The sequence below is a fragment of the Ambystoma mexicanum genome, chromosome 6q (genome assembly GCF_040938575.1).
Source record: "Ambystoma mexicanum isolate Mex_15411 chromosome 6q, UKY_AmexF1_1, whole genome shotgun sequence".
NCBI classification, from domain to species: domain Eukaryota; kingdom Metazoa; phylum Chordata; class Amphibia; order Caudata; family Ambystomatidae; genus Ambystoma; species Ambystoma mexicanum.
This window is the reverse complement of record NC_090937.1, coordinates 298,893,545-298,912,643: the sequence shown is the minus strand read 5'-3', so window position 1 is coordinate 298,912,643 and position 19,099 is coordinate 298,893,545. Positions and strand designations below refer to the sequence as shown.

The window sequence follows — 19,099 nt, the reverse complement described above, 5'->3', positions numbered from 1 at the left end:
GTCTAATCAACTTGTGGCCCTACAATTGTTTCTTCTTTTTATCAAAGACTCCTAAGAACCTGTGCAGACTTTTCCATTACTTACCAGAAGTGCTTTATCCTATCCAAGACGTTTGCCCATTGACTTTGGTTTAGCCTATTGAATTGAATGACTCTTCTAGTGGATTCTAAAAGTATGGGCCCTGCTTATGAATATTTGTAATTTCTTGTGTTCTAATAACCTTTGCCTTTTACCAAGTTTTTAAGAAGTGTTCTGAATGCCAACAATAAGATTAATGTCCCTAGCATCCTTGTTACTGAAGTCACCTGTGGGTGTAGGTTGGGTCTTGTCTGATTCAGAAACTGAGTCTACAGTATTGAAGTATATTTGTTTGTTCATATTCTATTGCTTCCTTCTGAAGGCTTTATAACTGACTGATACACCCAAGGTTTCTTGCATAAACAATTAATGTAAGTTTATTTGAATACCTGCAACTGTGAATCTTTGTGTAACTCCACTACAGCTCACATTTCCCCTCTTGAGATAAGCCTGGCTGCTCAACACGCTACCAAAACTGTGTAATACAAGCTAATAACAAAGGTTGGGTTGCCTATACCTGTAGTCATAGTTGCTTGTAGTGTTCCCAGAGGGTACTGCATTCAAACTTTGCCTAACAGACATCACTGTTGGGCCACAAGCTGGGAGGCTTGTGATGTGCAAAGCTGCAAGACACTCTGCAAAAGGTGGCAAATGCAATTCTCAACTGAGAGCTAGCAAGCTACACAACAAGAAGAACCCCTTAGTTTACAGTATCTTAGGTCTGATGAAAGTGGTCAATTCAACAAAGGTAGCAGGCGCCCCTCTCTCGGAAGAACAAGGCATGATAACCTGTTCAGTGGTTGTTAACCACATTGAGAGTTCGCAGCCATCTGCTTTTTGCTCACTGTACCTTTCACAGATGGGAAATATCCATTTGCATATCAGTCTTTGGCCCTTCCACATGGGCAGTCCAGCACCGAAATGCTATGGCAATTCCTCTCTGAACAAGAGTACCACCAGCAACCCCATGCACGTGTTTCAGCCTTGTTGGGCATCATCAGTGAGGTGAAGCTGAGCCTCTCCAAGCACAGTGAGCAGGGAGTCCACGTCTGGTTGCCCCCAGGTAACCTAGGGTGACCAACCCCAAGTTCCTTCAGTGGTTCCAGCTGGCTTCTGTTCCGGTTGTATTGTGGCAGATCCTGTTGTTCCTGGGCCACAGTTGTGGGGACAAGAGGGAGTAAGTCTAGGGACTCCTGCACTACAATTTGAAGGTCAGCTGCAGCAATGGGCAAACTTCAGATCAGTGGCACTTCATGGTTACAGCTTCTCACGTATAACACTATCGTGGTCCTTGGACACTTGGTGGACTTTCCTTGCTTCTGGGATCCAGCACTCTGTTGAGGTGGCTTGGTTAGTCCTGCTTTGTGGGAGTCCGGAGGATCTTCCTGGAGCTTAGGTCCGACTTAAAAATGATGCAGTCGATTCTGGCGTTTCTCTCCCTAGCACTCAGTTCCTGCAGCAGCAAATAAAAGTACAGTCAGCAACGAGAGGATTTCCAGATGAGTTTGTCTTGGGGTCGATTGGACCCACCAACCCAAGGTGAGAAGTCATCCTTTGCAGGGCTTCGCTAGTCGAGGCGAATTCGGAGCTTCAGCACTGCAGCATGGCTTTATCAGGCAAACCAACGGACCAGGAGTTGCAGCAAGCTTCTCTTCCAAGTTCTCCTTCAGATTCCTTCGTCCAGTGGTCGACTCTGCCTTCTGTCTAAAAGACCTCGCCTTTTATACAGGTTTCTTCTATTCATTCGCAGCCTGTCACTCACACAGCAGGTGGATGTCCTACAATTTTGTCAAGATGGCCTGGTCTTCGTTTATCGCCATTTCATGTTGGAAAGGTCCTTCTTGAGATTTACTCTGCGTGCCAAACCAGGTTTGGTCCCTTAGTTCATTTGGTCTTGGGCGGGATTCACTGGTGAAGCCCGCCTCTGGTTCCAGCGTGTCTGGCAGGGCAGGAAGCAAGGGAGGATCCCAAAACTCCCTGTGCTTAGTCTCCTTGGTTACAGGAATGCACCCAAAGGGTGATTGGCTAGCTGGCTCTCCCTGCTGTGCGAGTGACAACTAGGCTGCAAATGAACCGGAGAGAATTGCATAAAAGGCTAGGTCTTTTGCAAGGAAGACAGTCGACCACTGGACGAAGGAACCGAAGATAGAAACTGAAAGAGAACATTGCTGCACCCTCTGGACCATTGGTTTGCCCAGTGCAGCCTTGCTGCAGTGCTGAAGCACCTATTTTGACATCGACTAGAGAAGCCTGGAACTGACTCCCCCCCCCCCCACCCCACACCCCTTTGAGGTGCAGGGAACAATCGACCCCAAGACGAACTCGACTGGAACCCCTCTCTCTGCTGGCTGTACTTACATTGCTGCTGCAGGAACCGAATGCCAGGGGACAGGAACACCAGAAGCGAGTGCATCGTTGATAAGCTGAACCTGAACTCCAAGAAGATCCTCTGGACTTCCTCGAAGCTGGACTAACCAAGCCTGAGCCACCTCAATAGAGTGCTGGTCCCCAGAAGCAAGGAAAGTGCACAAGGTGTCCAAGAACCGTGGTGGTGCTATTCACGAGAAGCTGAAACCGCAAAGTGCTGCTTATCTGAATTGTGCCCATTGCTGCAGGCAACCTTCCAATCATATTGCAGGAGTCCCCAGACATCCTCCCTCTTGTCCCCACGACTGAAGCCCCAGAACAACACGATCTTCAGGACCTACAACAGGAACAGAAGCCAGCTGGAACCATTTCTTCAGACCTAAAGGTACTGTGAACTAAGGGCTACTTACCTCTTGTCTGTGTAGCTTGCTTGCTCTCAGTTGAGACTTGCATTGGCTGCCCTTTGCAGAGTTGCTTGCATCTTTGCCCTTTCACAGGTCGCCCAGCTTGTGGCCCAAAAGGGATTTCTTTTACAACAAACTCGTGCAAGACTTACCTTCAAGAAGTGCCTCAGCTCCCCTATACTTTGCTGAATTGACATTGGCTCTCCTGACTCCCGACCTCAGACTTTGCGTTTTAACTATCCCTCCAAAAAGTCATACATACCTTACTTGTATAGCCGGGAAAGGGTTAATCTACATTGCATTGGAGGGTTCAAAGGTGCTTGCTTACCTGTTTGAGAAACCATTGTTTCCTTCCCTAACGTTTTCCTTTTTGTCACAACTTCAGTATTACAGTTAAAGGGTAATAAGTGATCTATTAATGTCCACAGTGTACCAACTATTGAAGTCACTTGAGGGTGTAGGAAATTGTGTGCCATCTCAAAAGGGTATCTACTTACTTTATTGAACTGAAGAAGTGTATTTTGAAGTGTATTTTTATTGTTGCCAATTGCTCCCTTCTAAAGAAGGCTTATTTTAAACCAGACCGTTTAATAAATAATTATTTAATCAAGAAACCTCGAGTATAAGTGTTATTTGAATACATGTCACTGTGAATCTCTATGTTACAACCCTACAGCTCACATTGACCCCTCTTGAGATAAGCCTGGGAGCTCAGTCACTCTACAGACTTGCGTAATACAGGCCTAAACCAAAGGTTGGGTTACCTATTGCCAAGAGGACAAGGCTGGTGCAGTCTCCCACAGGGTTACTACATACAATCTTGCCTAACACTGGGCCTCTATCATGAGGGCCAAGAGCGAGGACGTCTGGGGACTGCTGCTGCAGCAATTCGGAGGTCAGCAGTGGGCGGTTTTCGGATCAGCGGCACTTCGCGGTTTCAGCGCTCGGTCAACAGCAGCACTGCAGATCTTGGATAACAGCTGGGCGTCCTTCATTCCTTGAGTCCTGCACTCTGGTGAGGTGACTCGAGCTCTGGTCGTCCTGCTTCTGGAGGGTCCAGGGGAGACTACTGGAGCTTCTGGCCAGATCACAGACATTTCACTAGACTATGAATTTCTCGACCCCTGGCACTCGGTTCCTGCACCAGCAAAGAAGTACAGCCAATTGGGGAAGGTTGTCCAGTGGAGTTTGTCTCTGGGTTAGTTGGCCCCATTAACCCAAGGGAAGTAGCTTCTCTTGTCAATCAGAAAAAGGAGTTTCAGCACAGTAGTAGGGCTTCACTGGGCAATTCAAATGTCCAGGAGGATGTAGCAAGCTTCTTTCACGGTTGCTTCGTCGGGTGTTTCTCCAAGTGGTCGACTGACTAGTCCCAAAACCCTCGCCTTTTAAGCAGGTTGCTCCCATTCATCCACAGCCTAGCTGTCACTCAAACAGCAGGGTGAGGACAGCCAGCTAATCAGGACTGGGTACATTAAGGCATTCCTAAAGACAAAGGACAGGGGAGTTTCCGGAACCTCCCTCACTTCCCAACCTTACCAGACACACTGGAGCCAAAGGCAGGTTTTAGTACTGAAGCCCGCCAAAGGCAAAACGAACAAAAGGCTCAAACCTGGTTTGGCACGCAGAGTAAAACCCAAGTGTTAGGGAGTATTCTCATAAATGTGCTAATTCCCTTCAACTTAAGAGACCCCCAGCAACTTTGCTGGATTTTGGGGACTTGATTTTTTTACCTGGAGAGAATGTGAGCCTTTTTTCCCCACACTCCGCTGTATTTTGAATGCGTTGTACTCTTGTGTTCTTGGATTGTGGAGTTTTAGACAACTCAATAGGCATCATCTTTTCATTTGTGTTACGTAGTATCCCCTATGTCTAGAAACTAATGTAGCAGTCAAATGCTACCCTTTCCTCTCAAAATGGTTGGTGGCAGTGGTTTTACAACGAACTACCAAGATTTTTCCCGACTGCGAACACCAGTAGTGCTAAATCGCGGGAGCCATGTTTTTCAAGATGGCATCTGAGCCCCCTTTGTTTAAACAGGTCCCGGTCTTTTTAGGCCATTTCTTTTTGGAAAAGTCCTTCTAGAGTTTGTCTCTGCGCACCAAACCAGGTTTGGTCCCTTTGTTCCTACGCCTTTGGCGGGCTTCAGGACTGAAGACCGCCTCTGGCACCCGAGTGTCTGGGGTGGGCAGGAAGTGAGGGAGGTGCCCAAAACTCCCTGTGCTTAGTCTCCTAGGAGACCCAAATGCACTCTGGCGTGATTGGACGGCTGACTGTCCGGCGAGGACAGCCACCCTGCTGGGTGAGTGGCAGCTAGGCTGGAATGAATGGGAGGAAACTGGATAAAAGGCGAGTCTCTTGGCTTGGAAGGCAGAGTCAACCACTGGAACGAAAGAACCGAAGACTAGCTGGAAGAGGACGGCTGCTGCAACTCCTGGACTGTTGGTTTGCCCGGTGAAGCCCTGCTGCAGGTCCGAATCGCCTAATTCATCTCGACAGAGAAGCCCTTCAAGGACAACTTCTCCCTTTGAGTTGGTGGGACCAATCAACTCGTGAGCTACCTGGATACCATTCTCAGAGCTCGTATTTTTCTTAGAATGCAGCAGGAAACCAAATAACCAGGGAGAGGGACGCCAGTTTGTGTGCTTGTCTACAGCTACCGGAATTGAAGATTTGCCTTTGCCAGCTTTTTGACCAGTCCTAGTGCACTGCAGGAGTTCTCCCACTTGTCCCCACGACTGAGGAACAGCGAGATCTGCAGGAACTGCCAGGAACAGACGTCTTCAGCTGCATCTTTTTCTTCATTGTAAGGTACTGTGAAAACCCTACCGAGAGAACTTTCCTCTCACTGCGAAAGTGCTTGAAACTTTGGCAACTTGCAGGCCTAGTCAGCTTGTGACCCAACATATGAATCTTTCTTTTACGAACTACTTCTGAGAACTTTGGCAAAGACTTTGTTTAACTACCAGAACTGCCTATCCTATACAAGACTTTAGCCCATTGACTTTGGCCTAACCTATTGCATTGAATTGCCTCCTCTGGTGAACTCAAACTATTTGCACTGTTTAAGAATAACTAATATTCTTTTTATTAACCTATGCCTTTTTGCTCCTACTTCAAACACTCGGAATGCCATTTTGCTCCTCCTTCAAAGTAGTTTAAATACCTCAGAACCTGTTAGTGTAAAATATTGAAGTATATTTTTGTGCGATATAGATTGCCTCCTTCTAGTGAATGTTTTATAACCGACTGAAATAAATTAATGTGTTTTACCAGAAATCTTGAATATAAAAGTTTGTTTGAATACTTGTAATTCTAGACCTATGGGTAACACCCTTACAACTCACATTCCCCTCTTGAGATAAGCCTGGCTGCTCAGCAACGCTACCACAAAACTGCATACAAACTTTGACCAACACCCAAGAAAAACCTTGCAAACAGAAAATGGCGAAAAAAGAAGACCGGGGCCATTTTGACAAAATGGTCACCCATGGGTGCTATTCTGCAGCTGAGGATTCAGCCTCCGGTACAAAATCACAACGGTAGGAAAATTAAACCACTGCTACCAGCCGATTAAAGTAGTGAGGGTAAAAAATGGTTACATGAGAAGTAGGAAAAGGGGCTACTAAGTAACCCCCCCAGCCCTCCACATAAGATGGTTTGTGTGCTGGACCTACAAAACAGAAAAGGTAAGTAAAGTCAATTTCACTTTACTATTCTTGGGAACAGTAGTTCGCAGTTCAGAGTAGTTCACACAAGAAAAGGAATTTAAACCTCATGAGAAATCTAAAAGATTTCTCTGACACTGCACTGGTGCTGTGTGTCACCATACAAAAATTAGATGCCTACGGAGTTTGTCAGATTCCAAAAACAAAGGAAACACAATCCGATCAAAACACAGGAGAGAGTGAGAAAAAGGGCTTGCTCACTCCAGGGTTAAAATGAAAAAGTCCTAAAGTCCAGCAAAAGAGCTGGGGGTCTCTAAGGTTGAAGGGAATTAGCATAGAAATGAGAATTCTCCCTAACAGCTGCCTAGGCTGTGCATGAATGGGAGAAACCTACGTAAAAAAGGTGAGGGTTTTGGGACTAGAGTTAGAGTCGATCACTGGGAGAAACACCAGACGAAGAAACCGTGAACGAAGCTTACTGCATCCTGCTTCTGTGCTGAAACTCTTTCTGATCGACAAGATTTTCCGATAGACAAGAGAAGCTGGGAAGGGACGACGTCTTCCCTTGGGCTAGTGGGACCAACTAACCCAGAGACTAACTCCACTGGACCATCTTCCCCAACTGGCTGTACTACTTTGCTGCCGCAGGAACCGAGTGTCAGGGGGTCAAGAAATCCATAGTAGAGTGCAACATCTGTAAACCGGCCAGAAGCTCCAGGAGTCTCCTCCAGAAGCAGGACAACCAGAGCTCAAGTCCCCTCACCAGAGGACTCAAGGATGCCGTTTAACAAGCGCTGAAACCACAAAGTGCTGCTGATCTGAAAAGGGTTCGTAGATACCACCAACCTCTGAATTGCTGCCGCAGAGTCCTCCAGACGTCCCCCCTCTTGTCCCCACGACTGAGGCCGAGCAACCCAGCATCTGCATCACTGCAACCAGACAGAAGCCAGCTGGACCACTTTACTTCTAACCAAAGGTACTATTCTGACTTGGGGTACTTTCCTCAGTGTCTTTAGCTTTGCTCGTCTCAGTTGAGACTTGCATTAGCTACTTTTCTAGAGTGGATTTCAGCTCTACCCTTTACAAATGTAACAGCTTGTGACCCTACAGCCGGTCAAGTGGCACAGCGAGTAGAGCGCTTGCTTTGACATTGGTGCAGGGCTTGGTAACGCAGGTTCGAATCCCAGCTGGGCCAAACTCCGTCTTTCATCCTTCCGAGGTCGATAAATGAGCACCACATACCGTGGGTAATAATAAGCAGCGCTCAGATACCTGAGGGTTCGTAGCGCTATATAAATGCCAAATTATTATTATTATTACGGTGATTTTTCTTCAACAAATTCCAACTTTGTGCAAGAGTTTGTTTTCTAAAAAGTGCATCAGCTCCATAGACTGTGCTCCAATTGACTTGCTGTCCTGGCTCCCTGCAAACTCTTCTAGTCCACTCGACTTTGATAGTTACTGTCCCTTATAGGTGATAAATTGGTTTTAAACTATTATTGCTGAGAAAGGTTTTTGTCTAGACTTCACTGGAAGATTTAAGTGCTAACATGCTCCGAGAACCAGTTTAACCTTTTTCCTTCCCTTAACCGTTCCTTTCTACCAACCTCAGAATCTACAATGTGTACTAGTGATATACAAATGCCTCGAGTATGATAGTTAATTTCACATCTTTACTGTTCATGGCCTGTAGAATGTTATTGTATTTTCCCTTGTTCCCTCCCTTGCCTTGAAGCGCTTTGAAACACATTGTGTATAGGCGCTATATAAATAAACTATCATATCATATTACTATCCTAGTTACTGAAGTCACCTCACGGTGAGGGAAGGGTGTAAAAAGCATCTCTAAAGAGTATCTACTAGCTTTGTGTCGAATCTGAAAAAGTATTTGAAAGTATATTTGATTGTTACCTATATTGCCCTTTTTAAAGAATGCTCATTTAAAAATTGCTGTTAAATAACTATTTATAACAAAAACCTTGGAGTAAGTGTTACTTGTATTTGTGAATCTCATTGCTACAGCTCACATTTACCCCTCTTGAGCTAAGCCTGGCTGCTCAGTCACACTACCAACTTGTGTAGTACAGGTATATACCAAAAGGTGAGTTACCTAATACCAAAAGGACAAGTGATGTGTAGTCTCCCACAGGGTTACATCAAATTCTTGCCTAACAGCTATGCGTGTGAAATCATAGGGCACAGCGGTCTGAAATCGGCTGCTCTTCAGATGTTTTGGACTACAGCACTCAATATCCCTCACCATTGACTGAGGACTTTGGCTGCTGTAAGTCCTAATACAAAGCCTCTGGCGAGCCAGAGGTTGCATCACTAGGACATCCCTAGAGGGAGGAGTAATGAAATGTGGCACAGAAGGTCAAGCGTTGGCACCACTAAACATTCCTGCTTGAGTGTAGGGGGGTTACCTTGAAAACCTGACTGTTTGACACACTTTAGCCAAATGGAGAAATAAAAAAGATCAACTGATAAAAGGAAAATATACAAAATGTATGTTCTAATCTTTTTTGGTGTGATCTAGTATGCTGCAACGTTCCAATCTGAAGACTTGGAGAAAAGTACAGAGCACCATCATTTTTCCTTACATTTGTTCATAACAGCCGTTACAGAGATGCTCAATATCCATAGTCAGCAAAGCAGGAAAAAAATGGATGATTAAACATATTTAACTCGGTTCCATGTGTTAAAATTGTGGCAAAAATGGGCATGAACACAAAATATCGCGGCAAAAAGGCTGTGGTTTTGCCGCCGCAATCCATATAAAGGATGCGGGGGACAACCCCGCAAACCTCTGACCCATTATACCATTTAAGGGGAGCAGGGCAAACCCTGCGACCCCCACTCCCCTTAAATGGTGTAATGGGATACACCTATAACAGGTAAAACCACGGCATTTTTGCAGTGATTTTTTTTGCAGGCGACATTTTTGCTGCGATTTTATCACTGCATACCATTTAACTCACAATAAGTCTATGATGCTCTTCAGGTTAAATCACATACCTGCCCTTGCATGTTCATGATTACCACAGTGTTCGACCGGTTACACACAACAAAGTGCTCAGGATTCTTTGGCAGTAGCACCACATTGTTCACAGTAATGTCCGTCCCTGCAGAGCTTCCCAGGGATTTGAATGTGTTGGAACATTCGGTCGTTTTCATGTTCCAAATCTGCAAACATCAAAAGAAATTAATTCCATTGGTGGCGGATAGGGAGCACATATCAATGTCTCAATTCATCGAAAGGTGAACACTTAAAACAAAAGAAGAAAGAAAAAAAGACAAAACTGGAAATCCTGGAAAGCAGACCTTGCCACACATCTTGTGACAACGGGAAATATGGTGTGACTTAAGACCTGTGTCTTGCATTGATCAGATCAAAATTGAACTTTTCAAATGCCTCAAACGATCCTTTGTCTTAATCCATGCACAAGATTAAATAAATTAACAAAGAATGTCCAAGATGCCATAAATCTCCGGAAATGTTTCGGCATATTTGGGGGGGTCGGGGAGTGGCACGGGGAGTCCTCTGTGGTATGTTATGTTAAAGGTTCTTATATCGCGCACAGTTGTACATGCATGGTTGGCGCTCTGACATATCTAAAGCAAAGAGGGAGGCGGATAGGTTAGTAGGACTGAGCAGGAAATAAGAACAAGAGCTGTGATGTGCTGTTGGCAGAATCGGTTCGGTCACACTGTTCACTGAGCATAGGTGTTTTTTGGTTGGTAGCCGCCATGGGGTGCTGTGCGAGTGTTAGGACAGTTTTTCTGACGTGCTACCCCACGTCATCAAAACCATTCAACTGAGGCAGTACAAGACTCCACTATTAGTATAAGGCTGTACCACCTGAGTACATGGTACGCAGGTCAGAGCAGCCAGGCTTATCTTAGGAGGGAGAGAGGGCTGTAGAATCAGTACAAATGGAATTGTAATACAAATGGTCCAAAGAAACACAAACAATACGTGTGTAAAAATAAAGGATTTATTTAAATACAAGTAGGCCCAGATAAATCTAGGGGTAAGTAAGTACTAACACATTATGAGAATGCATTACTTACCGTAAAAGCATTTCTGATGATTGTATCTGCTTAGATTCACATGCTGTGCATAGGTCCGACATCCAGTGGTCACTGCGGAGTATTGCATTTTGTTTTTCGTAGTCGAAAAGGGGACGTCGACAAGGCGTGTCTGAAACACTATCCCTATAGTGACGTGCGTTGTACCCACAATCCCTCACGCGTCGAGGTCCCTCTGTTTGTATTTTTCTGCCCTGAGGGAGCCTTCTAGACGTGAGTGAGTACAGAAAAGAGAGAGATACATAAAGGAAGTCTATGTTCCTTCCATCCGAGCGGGGAGGAAGGGCGGGCGCATGTGAATCTAAGCAGATACAATCATCAGAAATGCTTTTACGGTAAGTAATGCATTCTCTTCTGATGTTTGTTAATCTGCTTAGAATCACATGCTGTGCATAGACTAGCGAGCAGTACCCGGAGTTGGCGGTGGGTTATGAGAAGGAACAGTAGAGAAAAGGTGTCGTAATACTGCCTGTCCCACCTGGGAGTCAGATCTAGAGTGTGTATCTAGACAGTAGTGTTTTGTAAAGGTGTGCACAGAACTCCAGGTAGCCGCTTTGCAGATGGACTCAAGGGGAACATTTGCAATGAATGCTATGGATGCCCCCGTGCCTCGAGTCGAGTGTGCTCTTGGCCTAAAGGGCAGTTCTCTCTTAGCAAGAGTATAGCAGAGAGTGATGCATTGAACAATCCATCTAGAAATAGTGGATTTTGAAACTGCATCTCCTTCTCTTCCTGCTGCCACCGAGACGAAGAACTGATTAGTCTTCCTCAGTGGTCTGGTTCTTTCCATGTAGAACATGACCGCTCTGCGTACATCTAGAGTGTGCAGAGTCCTTTCTCCCAAATTGGAAGGATTTTGAAAGAACGTTGGTAGTTCTATAGATTGGTTTACGTGGAATTTAGAAATAAATTTCGGAGCAAACCTAGGGTGAGTGCGTAGAACCACTTTATCTTTGTGAACTGTAACGAAGGGGTCTAGAATAGAAAGAGCCTGAAGTTCACTTACTCTCCTGATGGAGGTGATAGCTATTAAAAAAGCAGTTTTAAGCGTGAGGTGTTTAAGAGATGCTTTGTGCATGGGTTCGAATGGAGAGCCCATGAGTCTGGTAAGTACCACATTAAGGTCCCATCCGGGAGCTGGGTCAGCTATCGGGGGGTGTATTCTCTTTACTCCCTCCATGAAGGCCTTTATAACAGGGATCCTCCACCACGACACTTTGAGTTGGGAAGTGGTGTATGCAGAAAGTGCAGCTAGGTGGACTTTAATGGAGTTAAACACTAGACCTGAATCCAATAGGTGGGTCAGGTATAGGACCACATGTGTGGGAGAGCAGTCAATAGGGTTGATGCTTTTACTCCTGCACCAGATGACAAATCTTTTCCACTTGCTAGAATAGCAGTGGCGAGTGTTCGGTTTTCGGGCTTCCCTGAGGATGTCCATGCATCTTTGCGGGAGTTGTAGATGTCCGAACTCTATGATCTCAGGAGCCAAGCTGCTAAGTTCATGTTCTGGGGGCATGGATGCAGAGTCCTGCCTTTGTCCTGAGACAGCATGTTGTACGGGCAGGGGAGTTTTACTGGGGGGGATAGAGACATCTCCATCAAGTGAGCGAAACATGGTTGTCGTGCCCACATTGGGGCCACTAGTATCATGGTCACTTGTTCCTGGTGCATATTGTGCACCACTTTGTTGAGAAGGGGAGTCGGGGGAAAAGCGTAAACAAATTTCCCTGACCATTGCATCGACAGACCGTTCCCCTTGGATTGGTTCTGGGGGTACCTGGAGGCGTAACTTAGGCATTGTGAGTTTTCCAGGGTTGCGAACAGGTCTATTTCTGGGAATCCCCATTGTGTGAAGACGTCGAAGACGATGTCTTCGTGCAGGCGCCATTCGTACTCTTTGGGCAGGGGGAAATCTCTGCTGAGACTGTCTGCTAGCAGATTGAGTTCCCCGGGTACATGTAGTGATAGTAGGAACATGTCCTGTTTGAGAGCCCACTTCCATATATTCTGGGCCAGCTTGGACAGGCCTGGAGAGTGGGTGCCCCCTTGCTTGTTGATGTAGTACATGGCTGTGGTGCTGTCTGTAAGGACCATTACTGTTTTGCCTTGTAGGTGTTCCTGGAAGGCTCTTAGCGCCTTGAACACAGCTAGTAGCTCCAGTAGATTTATGTGTTTGGATGCTACGTTCGGAGTCCACACTCCGTGAGCAGTCTGATGGGATAGGTGCGCCCCCCATCCTGTGAGGGATGCGTCTGTGGTTAGAGTGGCTTCCGCCGCGGGTGTGGCAAAGGGTTTCCCTTTTTCCATGTTTTCCTTTGTCCACCACCGTAGCGAGAGAACTAAGGCCTGCGAGACCACAACTAGATCCTCCCATAGTCCGCTGGCCTGACACCACTGGCTGTTGAGCCACTCTTGCATTGGGCGCATGCGCAGGCGCGCGTGAGGTACCAAATAAATACACGACGCCATCATTCCTAGCAAGCGCATTGCTTTGCGTACCGTCACCTCTCGACCGGTTACATATTGAGGGATTTGAAACAGCATGTTTTGGACCCTCTCTTTGGAGGGGAAGACGAGGCCGTCCCTTGTTTGAATTAGAGCCCCTAGGAATTGTTTGATTTGACTGGGGTCTAAACTGGACTTCTTTTCGTTGATGGAGAAGCCCAACTGGAACAAAAGGTCTACTGTCTTTTGGGTATTGGAGAAGCATGTTTCGTAAGAATCCCCTGTTATGAGCCAGTCGTCGAGGTAAGGGTAAACTGGGATGGACAACCTGCGCAGGTGGGCCGCTGCCACTGCCAGCACCTTCGTGAATACCCTTGGTGCTGATGCTATGCCGAAGGGTAGCACTTTGAACTGGTAGTGTTTGCCCTCTATCATGAACCTGAGGTATTTTCTGTGCGCTGGCAACATTAAAATATGAAAGTATGCATCTTTCATGTCCAATGTTGTCATGTAATCTCCCTGAGAAAGCAGTGGGATTACTTCCTGTAAGGTTACCATACGAAACTTTTGGGGTTTGATAAAGTTGTTCGCTGGGCGCAGATCTAATACAGGGCGCATGGTTAGATCCTTTTTGGGTACAAGGAAGTACACTGAATAAATACCTTCCGTTACCTGAGATAGAGGCACGACCTCTATGGCTCCTTTTTCCAGTAGTTGTTGTACTTCTTGGAGAAGGATGGCAAGATGTTCCGGTGTCATGCGACGTCCCCTCGGGGGTCTGTAGGATGGGGAACTGTTGAATTCGATACAGTATCCGTGGGCTACGGTGGACAGTACCCAACGGTCTGACGTTATCTCCTCCCATGCAGGAAGAAAGGATGTTATCCGGCCCCCGACCGGTGTTGCATGGGAGGGGACGCGAATCTTCGCGTCACTTGGAGTTGTTGGGGGCTTGGGAGCCTCTGGGGGTGGATCCCCGACCCCTCCCTTTGCCTCGGCGTTGGCCTCTTTGGCTGTACTGCCCACTATTGGTTTGGTAATTGGTGGCAGGGTATTGCTGATGTTGATTTTGTTGTTGGTGTTGGCGTTGGCCACGAAAAAAGCGTTTGTTGCCATAGCCGCGCCTGGTAGTGGGCTTAGAGATCTGGTCGAGAGTCTTGATAGTGTCGAACTCTTTTTTTAGCCATCTCTAGGGCTTCATCTACCGCTTTTCCGAAGAGGTTAGCGTCCTCGACAGGTTTATTTATCAAAGACGCCTGTGTCTCTGGTTTAAAGCCTGAGTTGCGCAGCCATACATGGCGCTTTAGGAGTATTCCTTGTACCAAGGAACGTCCTGCTGTTTCCGCCGCGTCCAGAGAGTTTTTAACAATGCTCTGGTTCACTTGGGTTCCTTCGCCAATAGTTGACAGTAGGCGCGTACGTAAAGGCTCCGGTGCTTCCTCGGCGTCTTTTCGCAGTTTGGCCCACTGCGCGTCTGCGTAGCTTGCAAGCAAGGAATTGTTGTTGGCAATTCTTGCTGAGAAGGCAGCCGAGGAAGTAACTCTTTTTGCAAGGGCATATAGCCTCTTGCCCTCCTTGTCAGGGGGTGCCTCACTGGTGGAAAGTGGTACCCCTGCCCTCTTTCTAGTATTAGAAACCACTAGGGAATCAGGAATGGAATGTCCCCTAATGTAGAGGGGGTCTGAGGGTGAAGGAGTGAAAAGTTTTTCAATCCGTGGATTGACCCCTCTGATCATAGCGGGAGTGGACAGCGAAGGTATGATCCTTCTCTTTACTGAAGCGAGGAGTGGAATGGTCTGGCTGACCGGGGGTTTTTCCTTAATCACTCTTTCTACAAAGTCCAATTCTGGAGAGAGTTCCCCGGTGTCGAGTTCGAAATGCGCTGCTGCTCTGCGCAACAGTGCATTGAACGTCGGCTGATCGTCAATTGGAGACGTGTTCCTAACTGGAGAATTGTCCGGAGGAGTTAGGTTTAGGACATCAGTGTCGGAATACACTGATGGTGATTGCCAGGGGTGTGAAGGTCCCTCTTCTGGGTTAACCCCGAAGCCTTCTTCTATAATGTCTGTTCTGTCTTCCAGACATTCCTCCTGGTTCTGTTCTTCATTGTCCATGAAATCATCTTCTTCCTCGAAGTCTTGCTCCTCCCCAGTGAGGTCATATACATCTTGGAAGTCTGAGGTTGTGTCCTGCTGGGGATCGACTAGCCTCGGATTTTTGGCCCTGGGGTCCTCCTGAGGCCCTTCTCTGGTCCTCTTGTGTGTTTGAGAGGCCTGGGTGCTCATGAACTTTTCCATCCTCTCCATACAGAGGTGGAGTCTTTCCATAGTTTCATGGGGTACCCCAGAGCGGTCTGGCGGGGGAAACATAGGGTTATCTAACTCGAAATGGCTCGACCTCTCCCAAAGCGTTGAGGAAAGTGTCCCGTCGCCCTCCGAAAAACCTTCTGGTGTGTCGGGATACTCCCTGCCTGAAGGGGGTAGTCCCTGCTTCCCATCGGGCTTTTTCGGCGTATCCTTTAACTTATGCGTAACGCTCGACGAAATTTTCGGCGTACGCTTTTGGGCGTCGGCTACAGCGATCCTTGCTAAGCTATCGGCGACTCGCTTGTCGGCGACTCGTTTGTCGGCGGAAGCTTGAGTTTTCGACGCTATGGGTATCGAACGCTCTACGGCGGTCTGCGCTTTCTGTTGATGCGCACCGGCCGATGGTTTGGTGGCAGCGCCCTTGTTTGCCGAAAGCCCAGTCGCAGGTCGCGGCTGCGGTTGCGAGAGGGGCTTCGAACCCGAACGGTCCGAGGAGGCCGCCGGTGGAACCTGCGTCTCCTTGGGCGCCGAAGGTCTTTTCGACTTCGTCGAAGAAGAGCCGTGGGTTGTGTGTTTATGTGGATCTTTGTGTGCGTCTGTGTCGCCGGGGTGTTCATCCCCATAAGCAGGGCGTGAGCCGAGCCCGTCGGGGCCGGGGACAGACGACGAAGCGCGTAAGCGCTCCTTAGAGGGGGTTTCGACTTCCGTAGCGGAGGTCGTGTTATCGCGTTCCTCGTCACTGTCGGTGGTAGCAGCGGCGGGTGAACCTTCGGCCTTCGACATCGCGTAGGCCGCCCACCTTTTAACCCTTCGGTCTTTTAGAGTTTTAGGCTTAAGAAGCCGACAAGCCGCGCACCTTTCCTCCGTGATCGAGGGGCAAGCAGCGGTTACACCGTGAGTGCTTGTCCTTCCAAGTGAATTTGCCTTTACAAAGTGGGCAAAACCTAAACGGTGTCCTCTCCATAGCCGAGGCAATAAATCGCGATAAACACCCCAAGGGAAAGGAAGGGGAAAGGGAAAGGCATTCTCAGAAAAGACCCAGAGATGTCCCACGACCCCACTCTCCCTACTGTATATGGCCTGCGAGGCCAGGCCACGTGTTCGGCAGCGCCGAAGGATTTCTTCCGCTCGACCCTCCGTCGAAGATTCTTTTCGGCGGAGAACAGCTTACAACTGCGTTGAGGGAGGGATTATTAATATTAGAGAAAAAACGACCAAAGGTCGAGGAGTTGCAATGTCTCTCGAGGAGCTCCGCGTGAAGGCGACCAGAAGCTGGGCGGAAAAAAACAATCTGAGGGACCTCGACGCGTGAGGGATTGTGGGTACAACGCACGTCACTATAGGGATAGTGTTTCAGACACGCCTTGTCGACGTCCCCTTTTCGACTACGAAAAACAAAATGCAATACTCCGCAGTGACCACTGGATGTCGGACCTATGCACAGCATGTGATTCTAAGCAGATTAACAAACATCAGAAATATAATCACAATTATAAAAACACAACACTATACTTGAAGGTACACATACCAACCTAGAACTATTAGCTGTTCCAAATAAGGGAAGTCAAAACCTTTTGATACACATTCAGTATCGGTAACACCTATTCTTGACGAGTAAAAACCAATGGTTACTTTCACAATTACATTCAGTAATGCCAGGGCAGTAGGCCCTACCAGTTGTACAGTGACTCTCAGTACAAATCACATAATCAGTCAACTGAACAATATACTTTGTGAATAGTGGAACACTTATTCCAGGTACAGTACAAATGTATAACTCATTTTGTGATAACAGCTTTACTAGGTGAGTAAAACCTGAGGCTGTAATATTCAATTACAGGTGCTTTTCAGATCAGTGAAACACAGATATAAGCAGCAACTCTCGTAACTTCTTTTTGGGATGGCACGCAGCCAACTCAATGTAAGTAAAACCCATATACTTTTTTAATCTCACAAGCAGTCCACGATAGATCTTTCCCAGCTATAAGGATAACTGATGTATGACTTTTAAAGGGACAGTTATAACCACAGACTCTGGGTTAGATAGCACAGGGAAAGTAAACCCCAATATTACACTTTGCTGAATGACACAGTTATTCTAGGTAGGCAACAATATAATGCAGACTTATTCTGGACAGGCTAACAGCAAGTCAGGGGAAGCAAGACCCAGTTGGGGGACACTCATACAATTATCCTCAAAGGACTAATCTGGTGATGCCAACAGTTGGAGGACACTCATACAATTATCCTGCAGGAATAATCTGTTGAAACCAACATTACTTTTGGGAAGAGGCACAACCTAATAACAGGAGAGTAATATACCTTCACATCTACTTTCTATTTAGAATGGTAAAACGATTTCTAAGGACAGAGAGATTTACCATACTTTTGAGAATAGTGCCTCACACATCCATGATAAGTAAGAACTTTTCTAACTGTTTACTCTTAGAGTTACAGTTACTGTTCGGAAAGATTCCATAATTGTATGTAATTTTCCCTCCATGTGTCAACCCCCAAACATTTTGCTGCCGTTTAGACACCAATGACTGACTTTGCCAGAGAAGCACAGCCTTCAGCTGCACTAATCTGGGCTTTCACTCACTTTTTATGGGGAAAATGACATGCCCTTAAGACAGTCAGAACTGGGAGACTTTGTTTCCCTTAGTCATTTTCCTGTGTTGCAACTTTTGTGCAACATGTAACAAGTGTGCAATGTATCTTACCATACAGCACACTTGGGTCTACAGTCATTTCCAAAGGCCCTAGATACTTTGCTGAACTTTTTATGAACTGTGCAGATGTGTCATGGACCGGACTGGTGGCAGCTATCTTTTCGCATTCTTTTTAACCCTTTCCCACCATGTTAACCGCGTTTGGCACAAATAGGTGGCCTGGCTCCAAAATGGCCATGCCACGAAGTTCTTTGTCCTGTCCTTTGGCCATCTTGCCCCTTCACCTTTCCCAGGTCGAGTCGGCCCGCGTCAGTCCTTATTTGGTCATGCACTTTCCCGCGAATCCCGATGCTTTCACTGGCTTCTGGATCCCTTGTGTGTATGCCTCCAGGATGTGGGCTGGAACGTCTGGTTCCAATACACATCCTGGGGTGCCAGAGAGTCTGGAGTGCCATGAATGACTGGGACCACCGTATCCGCGATTGGTCCATGTATGGAGTGTGTGTTTGTGAGCAGATCTCCCATTGGTTCCTCTTCGTTTTGGACCAAAGGGAACTTTGGATAAGAGGAGGCCGAAAACACCCATACCATGTCGATCTCCTGAGTTCTCACTGAACAAAGGATGGGATCCAAGTATCCTGCAACTACGAAGCCGAGTCGAGGATCCGCTGGTGACCCGCTGGAGGGTTTGGCACCCTGAGCCCGCTGTCGACCCGTGGGACCCCTCTGCAGCTGGTCGTCCTAGAAGGTCTGCGAAGACGCTTCGACCCATTGGAATAGTGGGACCAACTATTCTCGGCACCTTCATCAAACCCTGCAAGTAAGCTTTCTCTGAAGTGTCCCTGGGCCAACAAGTGGACTGACCAGCTTACCCAGTTGCTTTGCTATGTCACCGTCGCCGATTTGAGGCGGCCCTCGAAACTTGGTACACTGCTAGCTCTGTGTCCTAGAAACCCTCACACCGAATTTCGTACACTTGGCGTTCCCAGGTCTGAAGTGAGACGAGTGCACCAGGACCGGAGTAAACACGGTTACCATGTTGCCCTGCCGCGGCAACATCTTTTGCAAGT

General features: G+C 47.2%; 1 protein-coding gene across 1 annotated transcript in view; it reads right to left on the bottom strand.

The window, feature by feature from the left end:
- SMU1 (SMU1 DNA replication regulator and spliceosomal factor) overlaps positions 1–19,099 on the bottom strand; it is a 423,637-nt gene that overhangs the window by 87,319 nt on the left and 317,219 nt on the right. Inside the window, exon 10 of the mRNA XM_069630784.1 lies at positions 9,530–9,697. Within this exon, the coding sequence (XP_069486885.1) occupies positions 9,530–9,697 (168 nt within the window). The remainder of the gene's footprint in view (positions 1–9,529; positions 9,698–19,099) is intronic.